This window comes from Melanerpes formicivorus, unplaced genomic scaffold (assembly GCF_026170545.1).
Source record: "Melanerpes formicivorus ecotype bairdi unplaced genomic scaffold, bMelFor1.0.p_v2 SCAF_5, whole genome shotgun sequence".
Classification (NCBI taxonomy): Eukaryota; Metazoa; Chordata; class Aves; order Piciformes; family Picidae; genus Melanerpes; species Melanerpes formicivorus.
Window position 1 is genome coordinate 23,454,489 of NW_027142357.1, and position 25,296 is coordinate 23,479,784.

Genomic DNA, 25,296 nt, shown 5'->3' on the forward strand with positions numbered 1-25,296 from the left:
AATTAAATCTTAGAACATCAGAGCTAATTACTCCTTCCAGTTACTCTTACTATATACATTATAATGGATAAATATTTCCTTTCTCTTTTCTGTTTCTTTTGGTGTCCAATCTTTTCAGTTCAAATGAACCTGAAAACTCAGTTAAATCCATTCTAAACAATATAATTTTGCTATATTTTGTGTTGGCATTCAAGCCAATATTTCAAAATCAAGATCTGGTGGCAAAAGTCACCAAAGTTCAACCTTGGCCTGTCTTTTTGGACCATTGCGTAAGCTTCACCTTGGGCTCAACTTCCCCCCACACTGAAAGTAGCCTTTCAAATAAAACACCTTTAAAGATACCTGGTTTGACAATTTCTGTTTTCAGAAATTATTTCTCACTTCCCAACTGGTCACTCTTCATGTAAGTTATGCAATTTAAAAAAAAAAGAAATCAATCAGTTTGAATATTAAGTATCTTTGGTCATGTGGTACAAAGCTCATGCAGAAATCACCACATAATTAAATAGTTGCTGAGAGAACAACAGAAATTTAATCTCTTTCACTTAGTATTTTTTAAATGCTTAATACTAAGGAAAATAATTTTTACTATGAGATGTCAATAATCCATTTGAATTTCTTTGGCCTCTCACATGATGCAATCATTTATAGTGCAAATAGATAAAACACTGCCACTCTGATTTCATCCTGTATAAGCCACAAAATAGTATAGAATCTGGCCCTAAATATTGGTCATACCTGCACATTCTGAAACAACACAGCAGAACAGAAGATGGCACTCAGAACTGAGTTGGAATTAGTAACCATCCTTAATGCCATCTGCTTCCAAGCATATTAGAATTTGGCATTTTATGCTGAAAAGATATTTAAATTTAGGCAGAAAGCCCTGCTTGCCTTATGCATGAGCCACAAAACCCTTTTGTTGCTATAGAACTATCCATGCAAAGTTAGGAACCAGCCTAAATCGCTTCCTTTGACTCACAGATTCTGAGCAAATTCAGTAGATGCTATACTAGAGAATGCTAAATCCTAAGTAAAAATAAACTACAATAAGTAAAAGCAAACTATTGTCCCTTTGGGCATACTGTCCCAAGGAAGTGTAAAGTATAATATATTTCCTATTGCATTTTTATTTTGTTTATTCATCCTAATAATTTCAAATTTTCCTGAAATTTCTGAAAAATATTGCTCTGTCTGAAAGTGCAGTTCAGTATTCAGATTTTTTTCTTTCTCTTGCAGTTAAAATAACAATAGGCATAACAGAATTCTGACATAGTTAGCATTACTTAGCTCAATACTAACTTCAGTAATTCATCCATGGTCAAATCCATTTTCTTGGAAGATTACACAATTGAATTAACTTATGTAGCATAGTTGTCTATCACTTTCAAATTGTATGCTGAAAAGTAATACAGAAGAAAATTATAATCTAAGGTTCTAAGTGAATTTGAGTACTCCACTGAATTGCATTCTAAATTTGCCTATTTTACAGCAAAAGCAGAACAGGAACTCTGTGCACCACACAGATTTTGTGCTTCAGCCAGCAGGAGACACGATGCAAAAGAAGGGCAGTCTGAGTCATGTTGTACACACTTTGATAGAGTAGCATCTACCTATCCAGCTGTGCAGCTTCTTTAAAAATAATAGTAAATACTACTGATAATAATAATAGCAACAACAACAGAGAACAATATAAAAGAGAACTGATCTCTTGAGAGAATTCAGGGTGGGGTGTGACTGTGAGGAGACAGAGAGCTTTGCCAGTGTTACCTTACATAATGACACTTAAGAGCCTAAGAAATGTTAAAGGCGTGTCTTTCTCCTCAGCATTTCTCCAATATTCACTCAGAACAGGGCCACTTAGCTTACTGTCATAGTAAAAACTTTTTTTCCTATGAGCCTTGGGCAGGCAGGGGACCTGGAGGCTTGTGCAGGGCCACCTGCACAGCCCCACGCTCCATGCAGCCAGCAGGCCAGCCTGCTGCCCCTCTGTGGGTGCCTCAGCCTTAATTAGCTACATGCGACTAATTGCCACATCACAGACACCACTTTTGACCTCCAACTCAGTGCCTTGTTACTTTTAAGGAAAGTTAGCTAAAGCTGGTCCTACTACCCACTAATCTTCTCTGAACAGTTTTACAGATTCTCTCTCAATTGTCAAAGTGGCTTCATCTTGACTTAAAAGTCTAGATAACAGAATCTAAGAGGAGCAAAAATATTTCAATTCAAAATACATGCATATTTTGAAGCAATATTTTCTGCTTTTTCTGATGTAGATTTTAGTTGTCTTTTCTTCTCTCTTTCTCTTCACTTTATTATGCTGAAAACCAGATAATGGTCGCAATGTCAAAGGTAAAGTATACATCTAGACTGTACCTTCCAGTGTTTCAAACAGCCACACTTTTTGGCATGTTACTTTGCCTGCCGTATGAAATGTTCAAATGCAACATTTTCATGCTGATCTCTCTAGGACCAGGTGCATAACTTAAATTATATTTGTTAAACACATAGTTATTCCCTTCACTAATGTCTACCTACCAATCCCTGGAAAAAGTGAAGGCATAGTTAAACAGTCATTTGATTTAATTATCTCTTAATTCAAAAATGGAAGGGAGGGAGATAGTTATTTAACTCAGTGCTGTTGTCCTTGGGCAAAACTTCTGTTGAAGCTACCAGGAATTTAACCTGGGAAAAGGCGTATAATCGGGTGGGCCCACTAATGTTATAATGTGCTTATTTTTCAGTTAACTATCTCAAAAATAAAATAATTGGTAGTCAGGAGCCTTGTGGAAGTATCTTCACTTATTCCTATTTTGTCTCCTTAAAACTAGTTTCACGTTCCTGGATGGCAGGGGGTATGGTCTCAAGCTTCATGTAGTACTAAAATGTGCATGCATGAACTTCATTGCTAATTTTATGTTTAAATAATATTTAGTGCCGTTACAAAATTGTTTGTATTCATCAGCACTGAGACACATCTTTTAGAAACAATCTGAATGTAATTCTTAAGTGACTTCCTCCATTTTGAGAAAACAATTACTAAACTGTTCCATTTAATTGCAGTATTTGTCACCAGTTTGTGACTTCATGCATGATGCAAAAAGTGTGTGTACCTGGTAAAGCCTTCTCTCTAAAATGCATGCAATGCATGACCTAGATTCTGTAAAGCATTTTGTGGACTGTGAAATCATTGCATTTGCTTCATGTGTATGTTGGCAGAATCTTGGGGGGCAAAAGAATGCCATCTCTATAAAACAACCATTATAAATGTATTTGCTGCTGACAAAAGATGATGGATCGACAGCTCTGGAGAGTCAGATAATTTCTCCATTCATTATGTAAGCAGGGACAATGGAATCCTACCATAAAAATGAGGAGCTCAAACTTAGCTTTAAAGAACCTCCTTTGTAGGGTAGGCAGAAGCATGTCATTCTCCCTGCTTATTCAAATCTTGGCCTCTCTGCTGAACCTGCAATCAGGGTGCCAATTAATGCCAATTGTGATTGTGATTTGTTATAGTCCTCCTTCTCTGCTTCCTGCTATGAGAGTATAGCAAAGGTCTGATAGATGTAAAGGGTCAATTTAATTGCCATCAGCTTGGGCTGTACTTAAGCTATAAATGTCTTTTAGTTAATTACCATTATCAATAAGGTACATACATTTCACACTTTCTAAAGAAAAAAAAAAAAGGTAGATAAAAAAGAAAGCAGGGTTTTAATCTCACATCTAATATCACATGGTGGGACATATCTTGGGTAGCCAAGGACAGAGTAATTAGTTCCCTTTGGAATAGAAGTGATAAAATATTAAAATCCCAATGCAATTTAAGCATCTATAAAGGTACTTTAAAAAATAATAGAAGTCTTACCTACTTTCTGATCATGGATTTTTCATACCTCCCTTCGTTCCCTCTCATCTTTGAGTTCTTTAGATGTCAAGAACTTGTTCATCTGACAAATAGACCCAACTTGATAGTCCTGTCTAGGCCTGCTCAATATTAAAAATAAATAAATAAATATTAGTTGCTGCAACTATGTAGGGAAGTAGAGCTGAAAAACTTCAGTCTGACCATTCATATATAGCACACACTAGACAAATTATCCACTTCACTAACTTGTGAAGAAATTGTAAGCGATGTTTATTATGAACACCATTTTTAATAGACTCATGTAGATGATGGGAAAGATAGATTCAAGGTGTTCAAGCACAATTTTCCTTGGTAGTGTCCTCAGCACCATACTTTTTAGCATTCCTTGTAGGGGAAAACCAGTGCTTTGTTAATAGAAGAAAGTTTTTGCAGTTTAATGGTTACAACACTCACCCATAAATTTTTGTTTATTTTTCATCAAATCATCTTTGGACAAAATACAGGAAGTCTTCAGAGCAGAACCACCAGACTGATTTGTCCCAGAGAAGCACTTCAACTGTTAGTTTAGAGCATTGCGCCCTCCCTTGTCATATTGAATTCCTTTCCACACAGTGGCACAGTTTGAAATAGAGTAGTAGATGGTTTCTATCTCTGTCCCAAATTAACATATAATTAACATGAATGTAGGAGGTAGAAGGCTAGTATATAAATCCTTTTAAGCTAAGAAAGCAAATTAAAAGTTTGGTTCTTCAGCAAACATTTTAAGCGAGGTGTGAGGAAAGACCAGCTCTCACTTAAAAAAATTAATGGAATTCAGCACTGCCTGAAGCATTTCGCAACAGCTATCTCCAGGCAGATGACTGATTTGAATTTCACTTATTCACACATTGCAAATACAATGCAAGTGTTCTGCTGTTGACTCTGCATTTTACTCCATAGGCTTCATCCTATTTCATTGGTTGCTGCTGAATCATAGCACTGTTTCCCTCCCAGGAAGACAAAAAAGAATCACATTATTGTCCAGAATTAGGATGCAGTAAGGTTTTCATGTGGATCCAAGAAATACTTTTCAATCCCAAACTGTAGATACATTGTCACTGACTGCAAGACCTGGATTTTTTTGTTAAATTCATAACTGGATCTAGTTCTTGCTGTCTAAACAACTTCATAGGTATTTTTTCTCAGAAAATTTCCTTACTATGAATATTTTTGACTTGTGAATCAAATTTATGATGACAGTACAAGTATATTGTTCAGTTATATAACTTTCTTGTTCCACAAAGGACTCTGTCCAATATGGAAAAGTATAATTATAATGAATATGAACCTCATGAAGCATACAAACCACATATATTTTTATTTCTCATGATACCCTAAAGTAGTATAAGATGTTAAAGAATATATTAAAAATTATTTTAATATTCTACATATGAGTATCCCTATTTTCAATATTTTGTTGGCAATAGCAATTGAAGAAATTCATTTTGTGAGTTCGTGAAACTCCAAAATTAAAAGGATTGAGGGAAATGTTAGTTAATATTTCTATGAAGTATGGAGTTACTTGATGAGTCAACAGGGATAGAGCAGGATCTACCCAATTTTCCAGTTTACCAGAAGATGTTTTTCAACTGTCCTGTAAACATGACGAATAGTATGAATAAGGTACCAGAGTATTTGCTCATCCCACACACTCATATAATCCTATATTCTATTTCAGGTCTTTTAAACAAATGACAGTGAAGTTTTTCTATTCATCCAGAATTACAGTGCTACATACTGGCACATGAAAACAAGTACAGATGAATGCATTATATGCTTTGCAATCTATTGACTTTTATAAAAAATATGAGGGGCTATATGTAAAGGAAATTTCATAATTACATCCAATACTACAATTGATTCTTACTAGCAATAATTATTATCAGAATTTATATTATTTTTACTATTAACAAGTAGTATAGTGAAAAATAGTTCTAAATACTCTTTTAACATACCCCGTGTGAACATTCATGATAATTTATTTCTCTGCATTTGTCAGATACTAAATATGTGTTCTGATTTTTCAGGGCCTTTTAATCATATCAAGTCAAGTCTGTTGGGATCCACATCAGATTCAAATCTCAACAAATACAGTACAATCAACAAAATTCCTCAACTCACACTGAACTTTTCAGATATCAAAAGTGAAAAAAAATCTTCATCTCCTCCTTCCTCAGAGAAAGCAATTATTGCACCTAAGGTGAAAGACCGAACGCACAATGTTACAGAGAAAGTTACCCAGGTAAGATAATACCCATTATCTTAGTTCCTTCTCAGTTTCATGGAGAAAGTTATCAGTGTTTTGAATAGATTGTTATTCTTTTCATGAACTATCTCTAAGAGAGTTTGAAGGGCTTGAGCCATTATTTTAACTCCAATTCAGCTGCAAAAGGTAGTTTACATTACAAACTTTTCAGCTCTTTATTTTTCAATGGGAAAAAAAGCTGTAGCATGCACCAAGTACACCAAGTAAGTCCACTTAATTTCTGTGATTCCTGTTAGTCATAAATGTTAATTTCATTCTCTTTACTTTTCCTCAGTTTTATGAATGAATGATTTGTGCAAGGCACAACATGATAACAAATGGTACATGATTGTGTCACTCCTATAAGTATCGTAGTTATATCTTGCAACTTCTGTTCCAACTCTTTCCTTAATGCTCTCTCCTGTGGTTATATTTTCCATGTGTATATCAAAAGGGCTGTCAAAATGAAAGGCAGATACCTTTGGACTGGGTGTATGATACATTCTGTCATAACAGGGAGCAAAGCATATAGTTGAAACAAAACCAAAACCAATTCAAGATATCCTATATCCTCTCTCTAAGACTAACGCAGTGCTCCCTGAAGGCAACAAAAGTATTCAGATACATTCAGTATCCTTATTACATTTGTTAAGCATTGCCATATAGAGACTGACAAGGACAGGCTACTAATGTACAACATAGTGAAAAAAAATTATGAAGACATGACAGCATCCCAAAGAACCTTCATAGTCTTCATAAGCAAAGGGTGGACCCTTAAATGCCTGTTGAACAACAGGACTGATAGAGGTTAGAAGTGCTTTGTATTAGTATGCAGATAGAAATTCCACAAGGAAGATCTTGCCAAGAGTAGCTTTTGACTTAGTGGTGTCCTGCCTTACATCAACCAGACTGCAGCTTCTCTACCATTCTACTACCCCAGATATTGTCCATGCTCCTGCTCCATTTGGTGGCTGTAAAAAGGAAAGCATAGTATACTTTCCTAGAGAAATAGAAATAAAAGTTCTAGCAGTTCTATCTTTAGATCAGTTAGTGTCTAAAAAGAAATTGGATTTTTATCTTTCGTAAATTTTGTCTTTGATAGCTAACTGAATCTGCAATCATTGTACTTTCTTTCCTGGTCAGTTGTCAAAGATGCAATCTCTTCTGGATTCATTTTGATACGTTTGGAATTCTTCATAATAATTGTACATTGAAATCTTTTAGCATATGCTATGGCAAAATCAAGTCTCATTAGAAAGGTCAAGTTCTGTAAATTATGTGAGCGTACGTCAAGTTTGATTGTTGTTGGGGTTGGGTTTTTTTTGTTTTGTTGGGCTTTTTTCAAAATTCTGACTAGCTAATTCATGCCAAGTTTCTATGTAGTAATGGCATTTTAAAGATTAAAACAAAAGTATATTTAGCATCTGTATTTATTCTTCAAAATTAAATTGTAAATGCTCTATAAAATCTTCACACTTCACAAAAGACTTCTAGTTTAATTTACCACTGGTTTATGTATTTTCTAGATCTGTCTCAACCTATGTGCGTAGTACAATGTGTGTAACAAACTTTGATAATATACCATTGATCATAACTGGAAAGAATTCAACACAGATATTGCTTTTTCTTTTAATTGATTCAGATATCAATGTTTTTAGTTGTTACTGCAACTTAAACTCTAGGATTAGGTACAGGGAGAAATTCCAAAGTGGTACAAATAAATTTAAGTCTATTGAATTTGATAGTCAGAGATCTAGTTAGCTAGGTATTCATGAAGTATGAAAAAAAGACTTGCAGAGGTCAAAAGCGGCTAGTTTTAGTCCTGTTTATGTTTCTAATCCCTAGTGACTCCCACACTTTTTATGAGTCAGCATTCCAAAGGTTCCACTGCATGTCTGCCTGGAAATATCTTTATATAACTTTTCATAAGCCTATAGATACATTTTGTATCTGCAGATTAGGCAAATGTGGTCTTGGAAGGTTTGAGCACAGTGTTGAGAACAGAATATGGCAGAAACATTGTTTGAGACAAGTAGGGTTTGCTCTGGTATGTAAATCTGTGAAACAATAAAAAATATACGCAGGGCAATATGACCTACTTAACCTATGGAACAATAGCAGTAAAAGAGCAAATGAGTATAAAATCACCATGGTAAATTAAAAGGTCATCCTTAATCATAGTAGTGATATTCTGAAATAATCTAATAAAAGATGTTAGGGCAGAAATTCCAAATGTCATTAGGCAGAGCCTGAGAAATGTAGTAAAGAGACAGGTAAATTCCAGTCACATATTGTGCTATTCAAATATCCAACCAGCCCTCTCTTTGTACTCCTTGTTGTGTGTATCTCTTCTATTCCTTCCCTCAGCTTTGCTGAAAGATTTGGTCCATGTGCTGTAACCTGTCATTTCCACCACTATGGCTTCTCTCACTGTACAACTCAAAATATATAGACATGAACTCTTGTATGCCCTGCATGGTGGTATCAGTGAGCCTCACAGTTGGATCAATGCCCTCTGAATTCTTTTTCATGCATCAATACATTTATTTCCACAGATAACAGCTGCATGACTTCTATCATATCCACAAGATCAACAAGTAGTTAAGGTAGTGAAGAGAGTGAAAAAGGAGGGGGCAGCACATAGTAAACTCCATGAAGTAGAGGAATAATAATAATTAAAATAAAAGGGTCAGAGTCATTGTGTTTAGAGGCAGGCATACACTTTCAGAAAGCACTTACAGAGCAGTGACATGCTTGAACAGTAAGATTTCAGTGAAATACATTAGGAGTGGGTGGGACAATAAAGTTCAGAAAATAATTTCAGAAGGAACAGTGGTGGATACTTTGAGTGAAAAATATGGACTTTGAAATGCAGGTGGAGAAAATAAAATGTCACTACAGAATCTAATAAATACAGAAACAAAAATTTTACAAAATGTCTTCACCATCTTATAAGTATTACAAATAAATTAATCTCTTCAATAATACTTGGGTTATAAATTCTAGTGCAAAGACCCTTCTACTATTGTTTTACTACTTAACAGGAGTGTTCAGGCCATTATGCAGAGATTACAATTGCCTTAAGATATAGCTTGCAGTGAAGTGCTACCCATGTGATGTTCCTGGAAAAGGAGATACCACAATACGTTGGTCTTTCTCCTGGCTCTTTGCCGGTCAAAACTGCATTTGTGTAATGTAGCATGGCAAACATTTTCTGGATACCTGTTTCTGCATAACATTGACTTCTGGGCACTGAGGAGTAGCCCAGCAGGAGCTGCCAGATACCCTTTTTTGAGAAATTTGCAATGTCATATTCCAATATAGATATTTGCTACTAAAATTAAATTGACATCTCCATTCCACTTTACTAAAAGGTTGTGTTTAATGTTCCACATTATATTGAAAGGTGCTAAGCTAAACTCTTTTCTAGAATAGTCTCAGCTTACTTTTTTTGGTTGGTTGGTTGGTTTTTTGTCAGGCTGTTCAGGCGGACAGTCCAATTTCTGTGCTCTTTTGCACTGACAGGTTCAGCTGGTGTCCTGGCACTGATTGTTAAAAAGAGACAAGTCTTCCCAGAGGCGGAAAAAATAGACTTTTATTAAAGAAAGCAATTGGGCAAAAATTTGACATCTACGTTAACATTTTTTATGAATTTGTAGAGCAGGCTTCTGACCTTAAAATTACAGTGTGTAGAGAAAAAAGTGATCTTACCTTTTGTTTAAATATTGATTTCTTTTAAATCTTCTTACACATCCAGTTCCAACTGACGTATGGCTCCATAGCTGTGAATTCTGTTGTGAACAAACTCAGAGCAGCGTGAAAATTAGAATAGTCAGTACCTATGCTTAATTTCAAATAAAATACATAATTCCTGAATACCCATAGATTAACACTGACAACAAACAATAGCTGGTCCAGTTAATAAACTTATGAATTACTGGTTTCTTTATTGTGTTGCCTAAGAAAAACTGTTTTCTGGCACCTGATTATTAATGTTCAGAAATTATTGCTCCCTTCAAATTTATCAGTTTACTGAGATACAACATGTGGTCAAAAGACCTGGTATGTATTTATTGTTTATGATTGTCTTAATTACTGGTTTACAGGAAGCTAAAATTCTTGTAAGCAATACTTTACAACAGTTTCATCATCCACCTGTAGGAAATACATATACTTAGACAGGTTGTATGGCTAATCAATTTATAAATATATAACTTGATGGGCTATATGATTGATTGGAAGATTACCATCTGATTTGCAGACATGCTGAACACCCACAGCTTTTCTACAAGTGGAGCTCTCAGTGAAGGGAGGGTCATGTATGAAGTGATAGACCTTGTAGTTTTACTGTGTGTTTCTGTAATCTAGCCAGACTCTATTCTGTCAGCCCCAAAAGATTAAGAAATAAGTAACAATATCCCCCAAGACTAGTCTGAGCTGTTGGTATAAAAAGAACTATTATATGATCATGACTTCAAATTGACCTTCAGATTTTCAGGCTAAAACAAGACTATCAGCATCTAGGACACAGGGGGACAATATAAGACCTAAAAATAAACCAAATTATTGATCTATACATTTTCAGCAGTCTGATTCATCTGACACACTTCGCTGTTTACAACATCATGAAATAACTCTCACACAGACAGCATTTCAAGGCTGTTCATCTTGGAAACCAAGCTGACATAAACCAGAAAATTCTGAATTAAGGAGAAACGATTTTGATATGTATTCCAATCACACAGCAAGGCATCCATATAGTATAATGAAGTTGAACGTAAGCAGATCCAAGATTCCACTGTTACAGCACAGAAAGTTCAGATTATTTGTTTCTGCTGAAGTGAGAATCTTTGTTTTTCTATTATTTGCTGTCCTATTCTCTCTCAACAATCAGTTGGCATAGCTTATACAGGAATAATTTCCTTTGTTTACAATCATGCTTAGCATTCTTATGCAATAAGAATGTAAAATATAATTAGGCTCTGCAATTACTATAGATGCAATTACAGAAATAATATAAATGTGTCTGATTTCATTGTCATTCAGACATTGTGACACACGGTATGTGAAAAGTAGAGTAACGGCAAAACCAATAAAAATACCAGTCTGAGGGTAGTCATTTATACCTGTGCAAAGGCATCACCAAAACTGGAGAACAGGCTCTTTGCACCACATCAAGTTGCTATACAAAGTGCGAGGAGGCAGTAAATAAAGCCCACTGTTTTGATCAGTTTCACAAGTAAACTGCATTTTCATTGGAATCGCTTTCTATTGCATTAAGTAATCAAATAATGTGAAAGGTAAAATATTCCTTACTTTCAGCAGAGCTGCCTCTCTTTGTCATAGCTGAACAGGCTAAGGCATTGGAACTGCTATGGTGTTTTGAGATTTCACAACATATGGTAAAAATGGAGCAGTCAGAAAGCCCAGCTGCTTTGAAGTATGTAACCTGAATGCATCTTTAATTAATCTAAGATCTACTCTTCTGAAAAAAAAAAGAAATTACTTGATTGCAATGTCTTAGAGAAAAGTATCCTGTCTATTCCAAGAACTACACTTCTGTGTAATCAATGTTTTTTTTTTATATCTTTGTTATTGCTATCTTGAACCAAATACTCAGCAATCTGTTCTGTGATGCTGACATGGAATGGAGTATATGATTATTTTGTTTTGTTTTGTTTTTAATACTAGATCATTTTCCAAAGCAACATTCTTCTTTTAATCCTAATAAGTGGAAGGAAATAGGCAGACATGGGCTTTTAGACTGCATTGTATTTTTTTCCAGAAAATAATGAATTTCATTAATATATTGAGAGTGTAAGAACTAATGTTCTACAAAGCAAGTATAACTGATCAAAACCACAGTGTAGGCAGCACATAACTAAGCCCCGTTTCTGTAGACTAGAGCTCTAATCCCCAAAACTCCCACTTGATGATAGATTAATCTTGAAAGTTACTAAACATGGCAGATTACTCAGTTGAAACCAACACTTTTGACACCCACCCAGAACTGGCCCACCATGAAGTACAAGAAGTCAAACCTCTGATCAGCTCCTGGCAAGCCCCACTGAGATCCAGATAATTAACCCAGTCCTCTGATTCACTTGTCAAGGATGGCCTGAAATAGTACCTTTCACACATGCAGTTAGAGCTGCCTTAAGACAGGCATGAAAGGAGACACATTCTCTGTTTCACATAACCTTAAAACCAGACAAAAATGTAGTGTGGAAGAGACTTCTAGAGGCCATGTAGCCCAACCTCCTACTCAAAACAACATAATTTCAAAGTTAGATCAGAGTCAGGTGGTTACCATGTTAACTCAGGAAACAGTTTCTATGTTTAGGTTAGCAGAAGCATATATTTTCCTGGAGAAAATCACCCAGTGATAAACAGCAACAGCAGCTGGTGTGCAGAAAGAGAGAGGGAAGAGGGCAGAAAGCTGCGGATCTAGAAAGAGCTGGCATTTTACAAGGCATGTTGCCGGTGTAGCTAACATTCAGAGTAATAGCTTCAAAAGAGGTAGTCCTGGGTCATAGTGCCAGAGTATTTTGCCTGTTACTTATCTTGCGTAAATGACCATCTGTTAAAAATTCCCCAGAAATAACCCTGGGCACCAAGGACTCAGACCCAGGACTCCTTTCCTTCCTGTCTCAGTACTGTTACCCTCAAATGGTCTGGCTTCTGAACTCCATTCTAGTGCCAGATACCTCACAAGTATGCACTGTAGTACCAATGTAAAAACTAGCTACAAAATGCCACAACCTGAGCAGGCAATATTTGGCATATACCTGAAATTGCATATTCACTCCTATTAAGAGTCATTTTCATCAGACAAAAAATATGCAGGTATATTCAGCCAACACTTTAATATTCATTTCTTGCAAGTAATGAGCTTTTCTTTCATCATAATAATAGCTAATACATAAAGTGAAGAACTGGTGGATAATTTGAAAGATTGAATTTTCAAGGAAATAGTTGAGTTCCCCACAATGCTAATGAGAGAAATTAAAGAATAAACTAAATGTGCTAGCAGAAAGTTCCTGCAATTTTTAGCTAGTAAGGTAATGATTTAACTGGTGATAATTATAAAGCATCTATCTTATAATTAGAAACCAGGTGGCCTTAAACATACACAGAAGAAATAGCAGCAAGGCTATTGTATTTTTGGCTTGGTTAGAGAGTAGAAAAGAACTATATGGATAGGTTGGGTTTGATGTATTGGCAGCTGAGGAAAATATTTTCTGGTTAGGGTTTGTTAGAACTTGGGATTGTTTTTTAAAGGATTAGAAATAGTAAGAAAAAACAAGGCCATTAAGCCAAACATGCACAGGATGTTGCTTGATGAATTCTGAATAAAGCCAATGAGAATGTCATTCTTCTCACCTATTATCTGTCACATGTTAGAACTTGGATAATGCTTCCAGCCTGTAACTGGTAACAGGATCAGTAAAGAAGTACATACTCTGATTAGTTCAAAGATAATATTTTCCAGAACAAAATATAGAACTGTCCTTAAATTATACTGAAATATCAATAAAATCACAGCAAGGGAAAAATCAGGAACCAGGTGTATTAATCAAAAATGAAAGGATAATTGAATTCCAGATATTAAATTTATTAAATGGTGAGCTAATCAGTAGTAGTTAGTAGTAACTAATATAGTTGCAAAGCATTTATTGAGCTTTAAGGATGGTATAGTTGAAGCACAGCACAACAAAAATATCTAGAAAGTATTTCATAGAAGTGGCTATTCCAGACTGTCTAGAGTGTAAAAATATATTATGAGATTAAAATTTATCTGAAATAAGGTACCTAAATTGCATGAATATTTAGTTGATATTCATAGTACAGAAAAAACTCAAGAAGTTTCATCTTCCTCATGTCACGGTTCCCTTGTATTAGATTTTTCTTAGATAAGTTTGTTTTTCTTTAACAGTTGAATCAATCTTCCATTGTAGTATGTGGTGCAATTATCTAAACATTACTTTAGGTATATTTTCAAGCATGAGTTTTTTATTCAAAGAATTGCCAATTTTACATTAAGCCAGAATCTTTCTTCTATATGAAAACTGCAGTCACTACTTTTAATTTAATATCCTGGAAGCCAACATATGAGGGTGTGGTCAACTCCCAAAGCCTATTCAGAATACCACTAATAATAAATGAGAAACATTTTTTTCTAATCTGGCCATCCATCTTCTTCAAAAATGTTCTGCTTTCAAAATTAATTCTATTAATAATGAATAAACCTAGTCTCTTTTGAAACAAAATGTCACGGTTTAGATCCATCCTGCAGCTGAGCCTTAAGCAGCCACTCAAACAAAGCCCTCCCATTCCCCATCCCCTGGTGGGACGGGAAAGAATGCAATGTGCAAAACCCCAGTGTGAAGTAGTCAGTTTGACAAGCCTTTCTATATTTATATTTCACCAATCATCCTCCATACCACTGGGCTTGTTTCATTGGCCCCTGTGTTTTATATTCATGGATATTCTGCAGTATTACCTATGGTCAAGTCCACACCTCTGTCTTGAGCCCATTTGTATGTTGCATCTCTTCGTTCATGGCCACAGGTCTCAGGAGCCCACTGAACTATTATAAACAATTAATCCTTAGGCTGCCAGTCCAAATCCAACTAAACCACTCCAATCTTGGCAGCCTGACCGACACACTGGGGGTTTTTATGTCCTTCATTGACTCAACTTCGGGTACGTGGGCATCCATGTGTTGCACTTTTACCACCAGGTTCTCTACCCAAGTAATAAAATCTTGCCACAATTCAGCAGCCCAGATGGGTTTACCTCTGCACTGCCAGTTTTGCTTCCATTGCTGTAACCACCCCCACAGCACATTAGTCACCATCCATGAGTTGGTGCAGAGATAGAATACCAGCCACCTTTCCTTCTCAGCAATATCAAAAGTCACTAGGATGAGCTTCATCTCTCCAAACTAACTTGATTCACCTTTTCCTTCAGCAGCTTTGGCATCTCATCATGTAGGGCTCCACACAGTAGCGTTCCGCCTTCAGTGTTTTCCCACAATGTGACAGGACCCATCAGTGAACAAAGCATATTGCTTCTCATTATCTGGTAGTATGTTATATGGTGGGACCTTCTCAACATCTGTTACCTCCTCCTCCTCTAGCAATATCCTGAAACTTTTGCTCTCTGTCCAGTTTGTCATCATTTCCAAGATTCCTGGGTGGCTAGGACTCCCTATTAAAGCTCATTATGTTATCAGTGAAAACCCACATACTCACGTGGTGTCAGTTGCATAGTGTGTCGAAGAAACCTTCCCTTTGAACACCCAGCCCATCACTAGCAGTCAGGGTGCCAGAAGAAGCTGTGCTTCACTACTAGCCACTTCCAAGGAAGCTTAAACTCCTTCACGTGCTGCTGGTACCTCTTTTTCATTTGGTGTATGGTTGGTCTCAGATCCTTTGTATCCCCACCTCCAAAATCCTAGGGATTGGCCATGGGTCTCCAAAGGGTGCTGTCTGCCAGAAGCTCTAGGTGAGACCATTCTTCCTGGCTGCAGTGCAGAGCATATTTTCAGCATCTTGTCTTGCCTAGAATAGCCCAAGGGCTACTGCCTGCACAATCTCCTGTTTGATTTGTTCAAAGGCTTGTCAACGCTCAGGACCACATTAGGAAAATCATTCTTCTTTTGGGTCACTTGGTACAGAGGGCTCGAAATCTGGGATTTGCATCCTACAGAAAGACACAATGCCCAAGGAAGCCTAGGTTTTCTTTTTATTAGTGAGCAGAGATATAGATGCTGTCCTGCTAATCACATCCATTGGAATCTGGCAAAGCCCATCTTGCCATTCTATACCTAGAATCTTGATGTCCTGTGCAGGTCTCTTGACCTTACTTTGTTGGCAAAACTGGCCTTCAGAAGGATTCAATTCTTTTTCTTACCTTTCTTAAAGACTTCTGCTGTATCATTCCATACGATACTGTCATCAATATACTACAGGTGTTCTGGAGCTCCACTCTGTTCCAGTGCAGTCCGGATCAGTCCTTGGCAAATGGTGGGGCTGTATTTACACATTTGAGGCAGTTAATTCCAGGTGTACTAGACAATCCTCCAACTGCAAGCAAAATGTGGTCTGCACTCTGGTGCTACAGGAATAGAGAAGAATGCATTAGTGACATCATTTTTGGTGTACCACTTGGCTGCCTTTGACCCCAGTTGCTGTTGAAGCTCTGGCACATCTGCAATGGCAGCACTCATTGCTGTCTTCCTTTAGGCCACAATAGTCTACTATTAGCCTGCATTAGACCTTTACACTGGCCATATGAGAATGTAGAAGCGTAAGTTTTGCTGATCCCCCACCTTGTTAGAGTACCAAAGTAGCAAATGAAGAATCATCATAAAGGTCCTACCATCCAACTACCAACTGAGGAGATACACATTTGTGTCCACAGTCACAACTTCACTCTTTTTCTCTGCCTGACCAGTGTGAATTGAATTATTACCTCTAGAAATCTGGATTATGATATTATAGTTTGGTTTGGCTAGTGAAATATGATTTGTATGATCATATCATGTGTCACATGTGTATACAGTCTGTTCTGTCTCCCCTTGCCAAATGCCTTTTTGATTGGAATGTTACTGACCAAATCTGAGAGAAGGTTGGATAATGCATTAGACTTTCCTACACATGGTGTGAATAGACTAGACTAGACTAGACTAGACTAGACTAGAATAGAATAGAATAGAGTTAACCAGGTTGGAAAAGACTTTCGAGATCATCAAGTCCAACCCATCACCCAACACCATCTAATCAACTAAACCATGGCACCAAGTGCCTCATCCAGTCTCTTCTTAAACACCTCCAGTGATGGTGGCTCCACCACCTGCCTGGGCAGTCCATTCCAATGGCCAGTCACTCTTTCTGTGAAGAACTTCTTCCTAACATCCAGCATAAACCTCCCCTGGTGCAGCTTGAGAACAACCCGCACCTGGCTACAATCTCCCTTCAGGAACCTGAACAGAGCATCTTCTTTAAATGAACCAGATTGGCATATGCTCATTAGGCATAAACACTGGAGAGCCAGAGGGAAGAAGGGCATTTCTAAATTAAGCTTTTCCTAAGCTACCACAGCATTTTCAACTGCAGTTTAAACCTTTTTAAACGGTCTAATAACAAAATGTGCATTTTCTAGGAAATAAAACTTACTTCTTTTGCTGATTCTGGAAAAAGTACTTACCATTAAACTGAATGTTAAATATGAATGTATGCATAAGGATCTTTTCTCCCTTTCTCCTTTCTCCTGACAGTTATGTCACTAAGTGTTGTAATCATAGAGCCAAACTATGGATGTAGTTGCTTTGCTTCCACTCCATGCACTTCAGATATTCTTAACAATTTTTATGCTCTAATTTAGCTGCATCAACATGTTTTGCAGCTAAAAGACCAGTCTAAATGGTTAATAATGGAAGATAATATTTTTCATAAATCTTATGAGGAAGACAAGGTGACATCAAGAAGCATAAAATGTACAGTTTTGTTATCATGCCTTGAACAAATGACAGAAAATACTTTTCAGGTGACCAAAAATCATAGCAATATTTTAAGCCATTATTACAAATGTGACCCTTGATGTTTTGTTATATGATATATAAATGCTTGTTAAAATCTTAGTGTGGCTAGTAGAGAAAGGATAACTCACAAATTCTTTGGCATTTTGAAGGATAGCATTTTCCATCTGCTAAAATGAATTTTAAAGAAAAGGGTTACACAACTTTTCATATACAGTCTGGCACTGATATTTTCTAAAAATAGAAAGTTGTTGATATCTCCTTCTTTGATAATTTGTGTATCACTAATTTAAGACTTAAAGTTCAGCAAAGCACTTCTAAGTGTTGCTTTGATGATGCATTCCCCACTAAAATGAAAATAATTACATAGCGACTGGCAGGAAGAGGCTTCTGAGATTTAAGATGCAAAAGCCATCTCTTAAGTTTTTCATGGAAAATATTGGATGGAAAATTATCTATAAAAATACTTGGCCTCAGTGCCTTCAAATCCAAGCTGGATTTGAAAATTTTCATGGTGACCAAGGAAGGATGCTACCCTACCAAATGAAGACTAATTGGGTGGTATTTCTTGAGAAACCTTTGTAAATCTTTAAGACCAAACATAGTTCTGTAATTCTCTTCACATGGAAGTTCAAACCACTTGATAATAAGGCCTGCCTCTTTCCATTGTATTGCAGTACAGTAATATTACATTCTTCGATGTTCTATTACATTTCTGGAGGTGTCAGTATTCTTAGATATCATTCCATTTATGTAGTGTAAACACTAGTGAGAATTCAGTGACTGGTACAGCTGCTATTTCAAGGCATCAACCCAAGCACTGTCTGCAGATGAGTCAGGTCACAGATGGTGTCCTAGTTTGAGCCACGTGCTGCTCAGGGCAAAAGGGCAGAAAGGTATTTTACGTCCAAAGGAGTAAAATAAAAACACTTGCAAAGAATTGGAGGTTAAATATGAATGTTATTTACAAAGATGTACAGAAATACAATAGGTATTCAGAGAAAAAGGAATATGCACAATGCGTTTGGGCCTAGCTTCCCAGCTGAGCCTAACTAGCCCTCATTGCTAGCCCAAAACCTTCCAAACTAACCCCCAGCTCAGCCTCAGCAGGCCCAGGATCAGGCCAAACTGCTCCCCACTGAGGACAGGCCTACCAGGCCTCAATTTTCCCCCCCAGGTTGGACATACCAGGCCTTGACCAGGCCTGGATGCCCACACATACAGCTCCGCAGCTAGGCAATAGCTTTCCACCCAAGGCTGCAAACTCCCCCACAAACCAAAAGAGATAGCAGCTGTTGCACGCCTGGAGAGAGGAGGGAGAGAAGAGAAAGAATTGGATGCCAAGTCTGGTTATATAGAGATGGATGGAACAGGATGGGATGGAATAACAATAATCATACTATCCTGTGTTCACCCTCTGGGGACCATTCGACTCCTTGTACTCCCTGGCACTTCCGGAGGACATTCTCTATGATGGAACATTGCAACCTGTAACAGATGGGCACAGATATTTTGTGGGCTTCAGCAAGGAATCAAATCTTAGATTTGTGCTCTATCTCATCATACATTTTAGATGGCAATGCAAAATATTATTACCACTTATCTAAACACAACATTCATGAGTATAATGAAATATATTTTAAGGCAGCCTTAAATAGAAAATATGGAGAGCAAGGTAGAAAGATATAGAAAGAGATAATTTTTTATTCTAGTAATATTAAAATACAAGTTTATGATACACAGAAATAGAAACCTTAAGTGAAAGTTCTTCTGCTGTTCAGGCTGATCCTTATATATCTAACTCAGTTTAACGTTTTAGAATGCAATTCATATATTCGCATCTTTTTGTTAAAGCTTAACTTAAAAAACGATAGGTAGCGAGAGCATGAAAACACTAGTTTATAGGACCTTAAGGATATACTTCAAACTGTCTGTGACCGTTTGAGGCTGTCCCCTTAAGAAAGGGAATATGGTGGTCGGATATTTGTAAACGAAAAGACGGATCTAAACTAATTTCATTGGTAGATCGGGAGGAAGCACCTTCTGAACTGGGAGTGCAGCAAAGTATCCTGGGCATTCCTGCACTTTTCTGGTCAGTCTGTCTTCCCCCTCCTTCAGTGGCAGTAGCTCACTGTTTCTGGGCTTTCGGCCAAGGCTTGACCTTGAAACTGATAAGCTGCAAGGCCTGTATTAATTGCCTTCCAATTAACACATAACTGCTTCTAATCTTTTTCTCTTTTCTCTCTTTCTAACCCTCTCTGGGGAAAGGGGGAGAGAAGGGGGAGCAGAGGTGGGGAACCCCCTCAGCAGAGCGGGGAACTCTCATTTCTGTGCTACTTTATTGTATATTTTTGTATATATTGTAAATATTGTAAATTCTGTACATTCCCCTGCATATCCTATATTGCTTTGTAAATATACAGCACCCACTGCTTTGCTAATTCAGCTGTGAGGTTTTTTTTTTTTCCCTTTTCAATTTTCTTTCCCTCTACTCACAGTGGGGGGGAGGGGCCTGGCCTTTCCCCCAACCCTACGACACTGTCTAATAGAGAAAATTAAGTATCAGCATTATATACAAATTGGCATACTACATAATTGTAGTTAATTTAATACAGACAAAAGAAATAAAGAAAAAAAATGTACATTCCCCACCATTAATATTTCTTGGTTAAGATGTTCCTTAATGACTGTCCTTGAAAAATCATGTAAAAATATTTTTTACACATAAAAATGCCTTTTAATGCTGAAATAAAGCAGTATATAATGCAGCGTTTGGAGGATACACGGAATTGAAACACTTCAGTTTTTAATACTATTGTAGTCTTACTAGTTGTTCATGCCGCCATCAAGGAAGACAACCACCAAGATGACTGAAATTTAGAGGACTTTTACAGTATTCAGGGGAATTAGGTAATGCCCACCATAAGGGAGCAAATGTTGATTTAATTTCCATTTGCTCATCAGTTCTTGTACAATATTTATTTTTAGGTCTTTTTAGATTCAGGGATCTCTTTAGGAAGTCCAGTCTGTAAGGATCTCATGCTAATGCTATGAATACAGAAGAAAATGGAAGCAACAGATGTGTTTGCTAGCTATAGTTTGGTAGCTTCAGTATAACTAATGCACAGGGTTAATTATTCACCTATCTCAGTATAAAAGTAACCTAGGAATATGTCTAACTAAAATGAGAGTAGGAGCCTTATTTCAGAGGACTAAGTCAAATTTATGCCATGTGTTGCTCTGAAGTGAAGCACACTGGCTGGAGTTTTTGAACAACTGCAAGAAACATGAGAATTAAGCTTTATTGTCCTTGTTGTCTAACCTGTTTCCTCCATTGGCTGAATATCCAGCAGGAGAACACTGATACACATTTTATAAATAGCAGCTCACTTACCACTTATGCTCACACTACTCTCAGACACTAGGAAATCATTCTCATCAACACACTAGGTGGGGGTCTGAAAGTACTAAGACTGCTTAAGAGTCTAAGCAATGCCTATGCTTCAGCTTGCTGTCAGTTGGTGTGTTTAATGCATAAAATAATAGCTGACACCATTAGTTAAGTGCAAGTCCTAGTTACAATATAAAAAATAGATGGTTCAGCCTCTACCATCACCTCAGCATGGTGCTTAATGGCTACTTGAAGGTACCATATAATCTTTTGGGTGGCTTAATAATTTCTTTCTTCACAGTTCAAAGGAGAAGAGTGGTTATTAACCTTGGTGTTCTCACAATGCTTTCAGAGTAGAACTTCACTGAATAAGAAGTGCCACTTAGAGTACTAAGGGTAGGATTTTAGGTTTATACAACACTTGCTGTTGAAAAGTTAAACAGAAAGGAGTGTGTTGACCCTTATAATTCTATAAGATTATGTTTGAAGGGCATGAAATTCCTCAGTCTTTAACAAGCTGAAATCTCAAATCCCAAACTACTTACTGCTAATCAAAAAGCAAATAAAAGCAGAAAATGTTGCTGACTAAGTATTTCTCCTTCCAGTCATCACTTCATTTCAATATAATTATTCATTTTAATTACTCTTGAAAGATCTGATTTTCTAAGCAGCACTGTTTTTAATTAGCAAGAGAATAAGGAATTAGTAGAAGTAACTGGTGGAAAATAGGTATAAGATTTCATGAATATGTCACTTGCCCGCTTGGGTAGTAACCGAAGGTTGTCAACTTCTGATGTTTGTTCATTAGTCTGTGCAAAATGAAGTGGTGACCAGAGTCCCATAGGATCTGGAGGGCACTTGAAGCACAGAAGGCAATAATTAACATCATTGCTAACAATCTCTATAACTATGCCAAGTATTGAATAGGAACAAAAACATAGTTTATGTTCTTATCCTTGGAAGTTTTGTTGCTTCATGTCAGCGTTTGGTCAGACTGGAGAAGCAGCCAAAGGAAATTTATCTGGTGCCCACACAGTGCTTATTCTTTGCAGCAAAGCAAACATTGCAGCTTCAAAAGCCAGCAAATCAAGCAGTGCTCACAAGTATAATCACTTCCAAATAAAATTGAAATCAAAGTTAGGTAACACTAACAGATAACAAATCCATACTTTTAAAGGAATGACAACAAGTTTTAGGCACTGACAAAAACAGAAGTGAAGAAAAGGCAATACTGCTGTGGCACTCTGTCACATCTTTAGCTGTACTACCTATAGAAATGTTTGTGGTGAATTAAAGCAAATAATAACAGATTTGCAAATTATTGACATGATGTATTTTTTGTTTTAGGTTCTGTCCTTAGGGGCTGATGTTCTACCAGAATATAAACTCCAGACACCTCGCATCAACAAGTTTACTATATTGCACTATAGTCCTTTCAAAGCTGTCTGGGACTGGCTCATTTTGTTGCTGGTAATATACACTGCCATATTTACACCTTACTCTGCTGCCTTCCTTCTGAATGATAGTGAGGAACGGAAGAGAAGAGAATGTGGATATTCTTGCAGCCCACTGAATGTTGTAGACTTAATTGTGGATATTATGTTTATTATTGACATTCTAATAAACTTCAGAACAACATATGTAAACCAGAATGAAGAAGTGGTAAGTGACCCAGCAAAAATAGCAATTCACTACTTCAAAGGCTGGTTCCTAATTGACATGGTTGCTGCAATACCTTTTGACCTGCTGATTTTTGGCTCTGGCTCTGAAGAGGTAAGTTTGAATGAACAAGAATTCTTACATCTTAAGTTTTGACTTTACTAAGATTTTCTGTGTATCCTAATTTATTTATTTTTTTTGCTTGTATGAGAATAGGCTGTTTAGTAGTAGTGTTGTTTACCATGCAGTAAAAAAAAAAATAAAAAAATTAAGGGAATCATTAAGAAGAAAACCTTTCTATTCAGGTGACTAAAAAGCTCTAAGATTGAAAAGAAATGCTGCTCACCTTATATATTCATTGTCTGTGGTAAATCTCAGTCTTTCTGCAGGTTTTTTTCTGTGGTTTTGGTAGCACAGACACATGAAACACAAACATTTTGACATTCCCCTTCAGGTGTGGTCTACATCCCTTTCTGATCCCTGAGTACTCATTACTGCCAAAAATTATGTTCGGTGATTATAACTGTGGAACATCAAGAACAGCAACAGGGACCTATTCCAAATTTACTTGAAGGAGTGCTCTTTGGATAAGACCCTGATCATCATCCTTCCACACTTTCCTGTTACAGATGTCCCTAAGAGTAAAGTGCCAGGTGCTAAAGTGATGTTAAAGGGATAACTTTAACATAAGATAATGTTACAGATTAGTAGCAAACAAGTGCCTTCTGGCAGGTGAGTACCCTAATACAGATCCCATGTATTATTAGCCCGTGTAATGACATTTACAGTATTGAGGACATAAGTAAATTAATTCTTTTTTCTCTCATAACCTAGTAATAGAACAGTTTCACTATCTGGAGTTTATTTACCTTAGCAGCAATGAAACTATAGAGGTTATGACCAATTCACCCTGCCATTGTGACTGCTCTCTCTCATTCATGGTATGTAGCATGTCAATCACATTTTCTAAGCTGCTACATACTGCAGTTTTGCTGCATGCATTGCTAACTATAATATTTCCCCAATTATCCCTTTTTGCAAGAAGAAGCAAACAAAACTATTCAAATTGAGTATTTTTCATTTGATAGACTTTTTTCAGTCATAAGGGTTATCTTTTTTTTAATGTAAGCAGCTCTTTTTTATTATCCAGAGATTCTTTAAATAAGATCCTCTACAAACAATTCTACCGAGCAGTCTATTTATTAAATAATACAAGCTCCAAATAGAGCTCCATGTGTGCTCACCCAGCTTCAAAACACATGGATATCAAACCAAGTCTAGAAAGGGCAGGAGATAATAATCCAAATACCACATATAGCACTATCTGAATTTGAACCATACTTTGTCAACCACAAGAAAGAAACAGAGTAAGAGAAATTAGTTTTCCAATTTCTAAAATAGGGAATTAACACAATTTCTAAATTATTTTTTTCTCTTTAAGCAGACTCAACACAAAATTATTATGTCTGGTTCAGTGGCATCCCTGATACTTAGAAAGATAAAAATAATGACTAGGTGAACTTTTTACTTTCTATTCTTGCAATAGTTTATTTTTAATCATTCTGCTCCCTGAGGAGTCTGGCTTGGATTTTAAACAAATAACAGCTGTGGTGGTGCAGCCCCTTGAAGTACACACATAGATGATGTACATGTACAAGTGGAATCCTGCTTAAAATTACTAGTAATTTTTAGACATATGCATTTAAAATAATATGTTTTTTAATTTATTTATCAGCTTTTCACTTCAAAGATAGGTACACTGCAGGGAAAAATCAAAAGAATATCTAAATAACTGAAGTTTCTTCCCTTTCACCTAGGACCTACTGAAATAAAACTTACAAACAAGTGACTGTAAGTGTCAGCAAGAAACCTTTTATGTTTATAGTTTCATTAAATTGAGGCCCTGAGGAAACATTACAATGGCCTTCCAGTACCTCAAAGGGGTCTACAAGGAAGGAACTTTTACAAGGTCTTGTAGTGATAGGATGAGAGGGAATGGTTTGAAGCTTGAGGAGGGCAGATTTAGATTAGATATTAGGAAGAAATTCTTTACAGTAAGGGTGGTGAGATGCTGGAACACACTGCTCAGGAAGGTCATGGATGTCCCCTCTGTGGAGGTGTTCAAGGCCAAGTTGGATGAGGCCTTCCTTGACCAACCTGGTCTAGTAGAAGGTGTCCCTTCCCATAGCACAGGGATTGGAATTAGATGATCTTGAAGGTCCCTTGCAACATAAACCATCCCATGAATCTATGAACACTCAGCTGAAATATACAGATAGGCGGGAAGTCTTTTGCTTTAGCTGTTTGTACTCAGAGCTATTTTAAAGAACATCATTTAAAAGCCTGCCCACAGGAAAAAATTATATTTTGGAAAATAAAATAAACACATCAAAGTATCCTTGTTCTCTTAGTTTTGCTGTCTTCACTCCATTAAGTAGTGCATCCATTAAAGAAAACTGAAGAATCACATATTTGTGGAATTAGAGATTAAACCTTGTAGTCCTGATAGTACTTTATTCTTATCTGAGTCGAAGCTCAGAAAACATCTC

At 36.7% G+C, this 25,296-nt stretch overlaps 1 protein-coding gene across 1 annotated transcript in view; it reads left to right on the forward strand.

The window, feature by feature from the left end:
- Positions 1-25,296, forward strand: part of KCNH7 (potassium voltage-gated channel subfamily H member 7) — a 228,139-nt gene that overhangs the window by 153,831 nt on the left and 49,012 nt on the right. The window contains exons 6-9 of the mRNA XM_068138751.1: positions 2,332-2,352; positions 2,832-2,855; positions 5,935-6,149; positions 22,436-22,861. Of these exons, the coding sequence (XP_067994852.1) occupies positions 2,332-2,352; positions 2,832-2,855; positions 5,935-6,149; positions 22,436-22,861 (686 nt within the window). The remainder of the gene's footprint in view (positions 1-2,331; positions 2,353-2,831; positions 2,856-5,934; positions 6,150-22,435; positions 22,862-25,296) is intronic.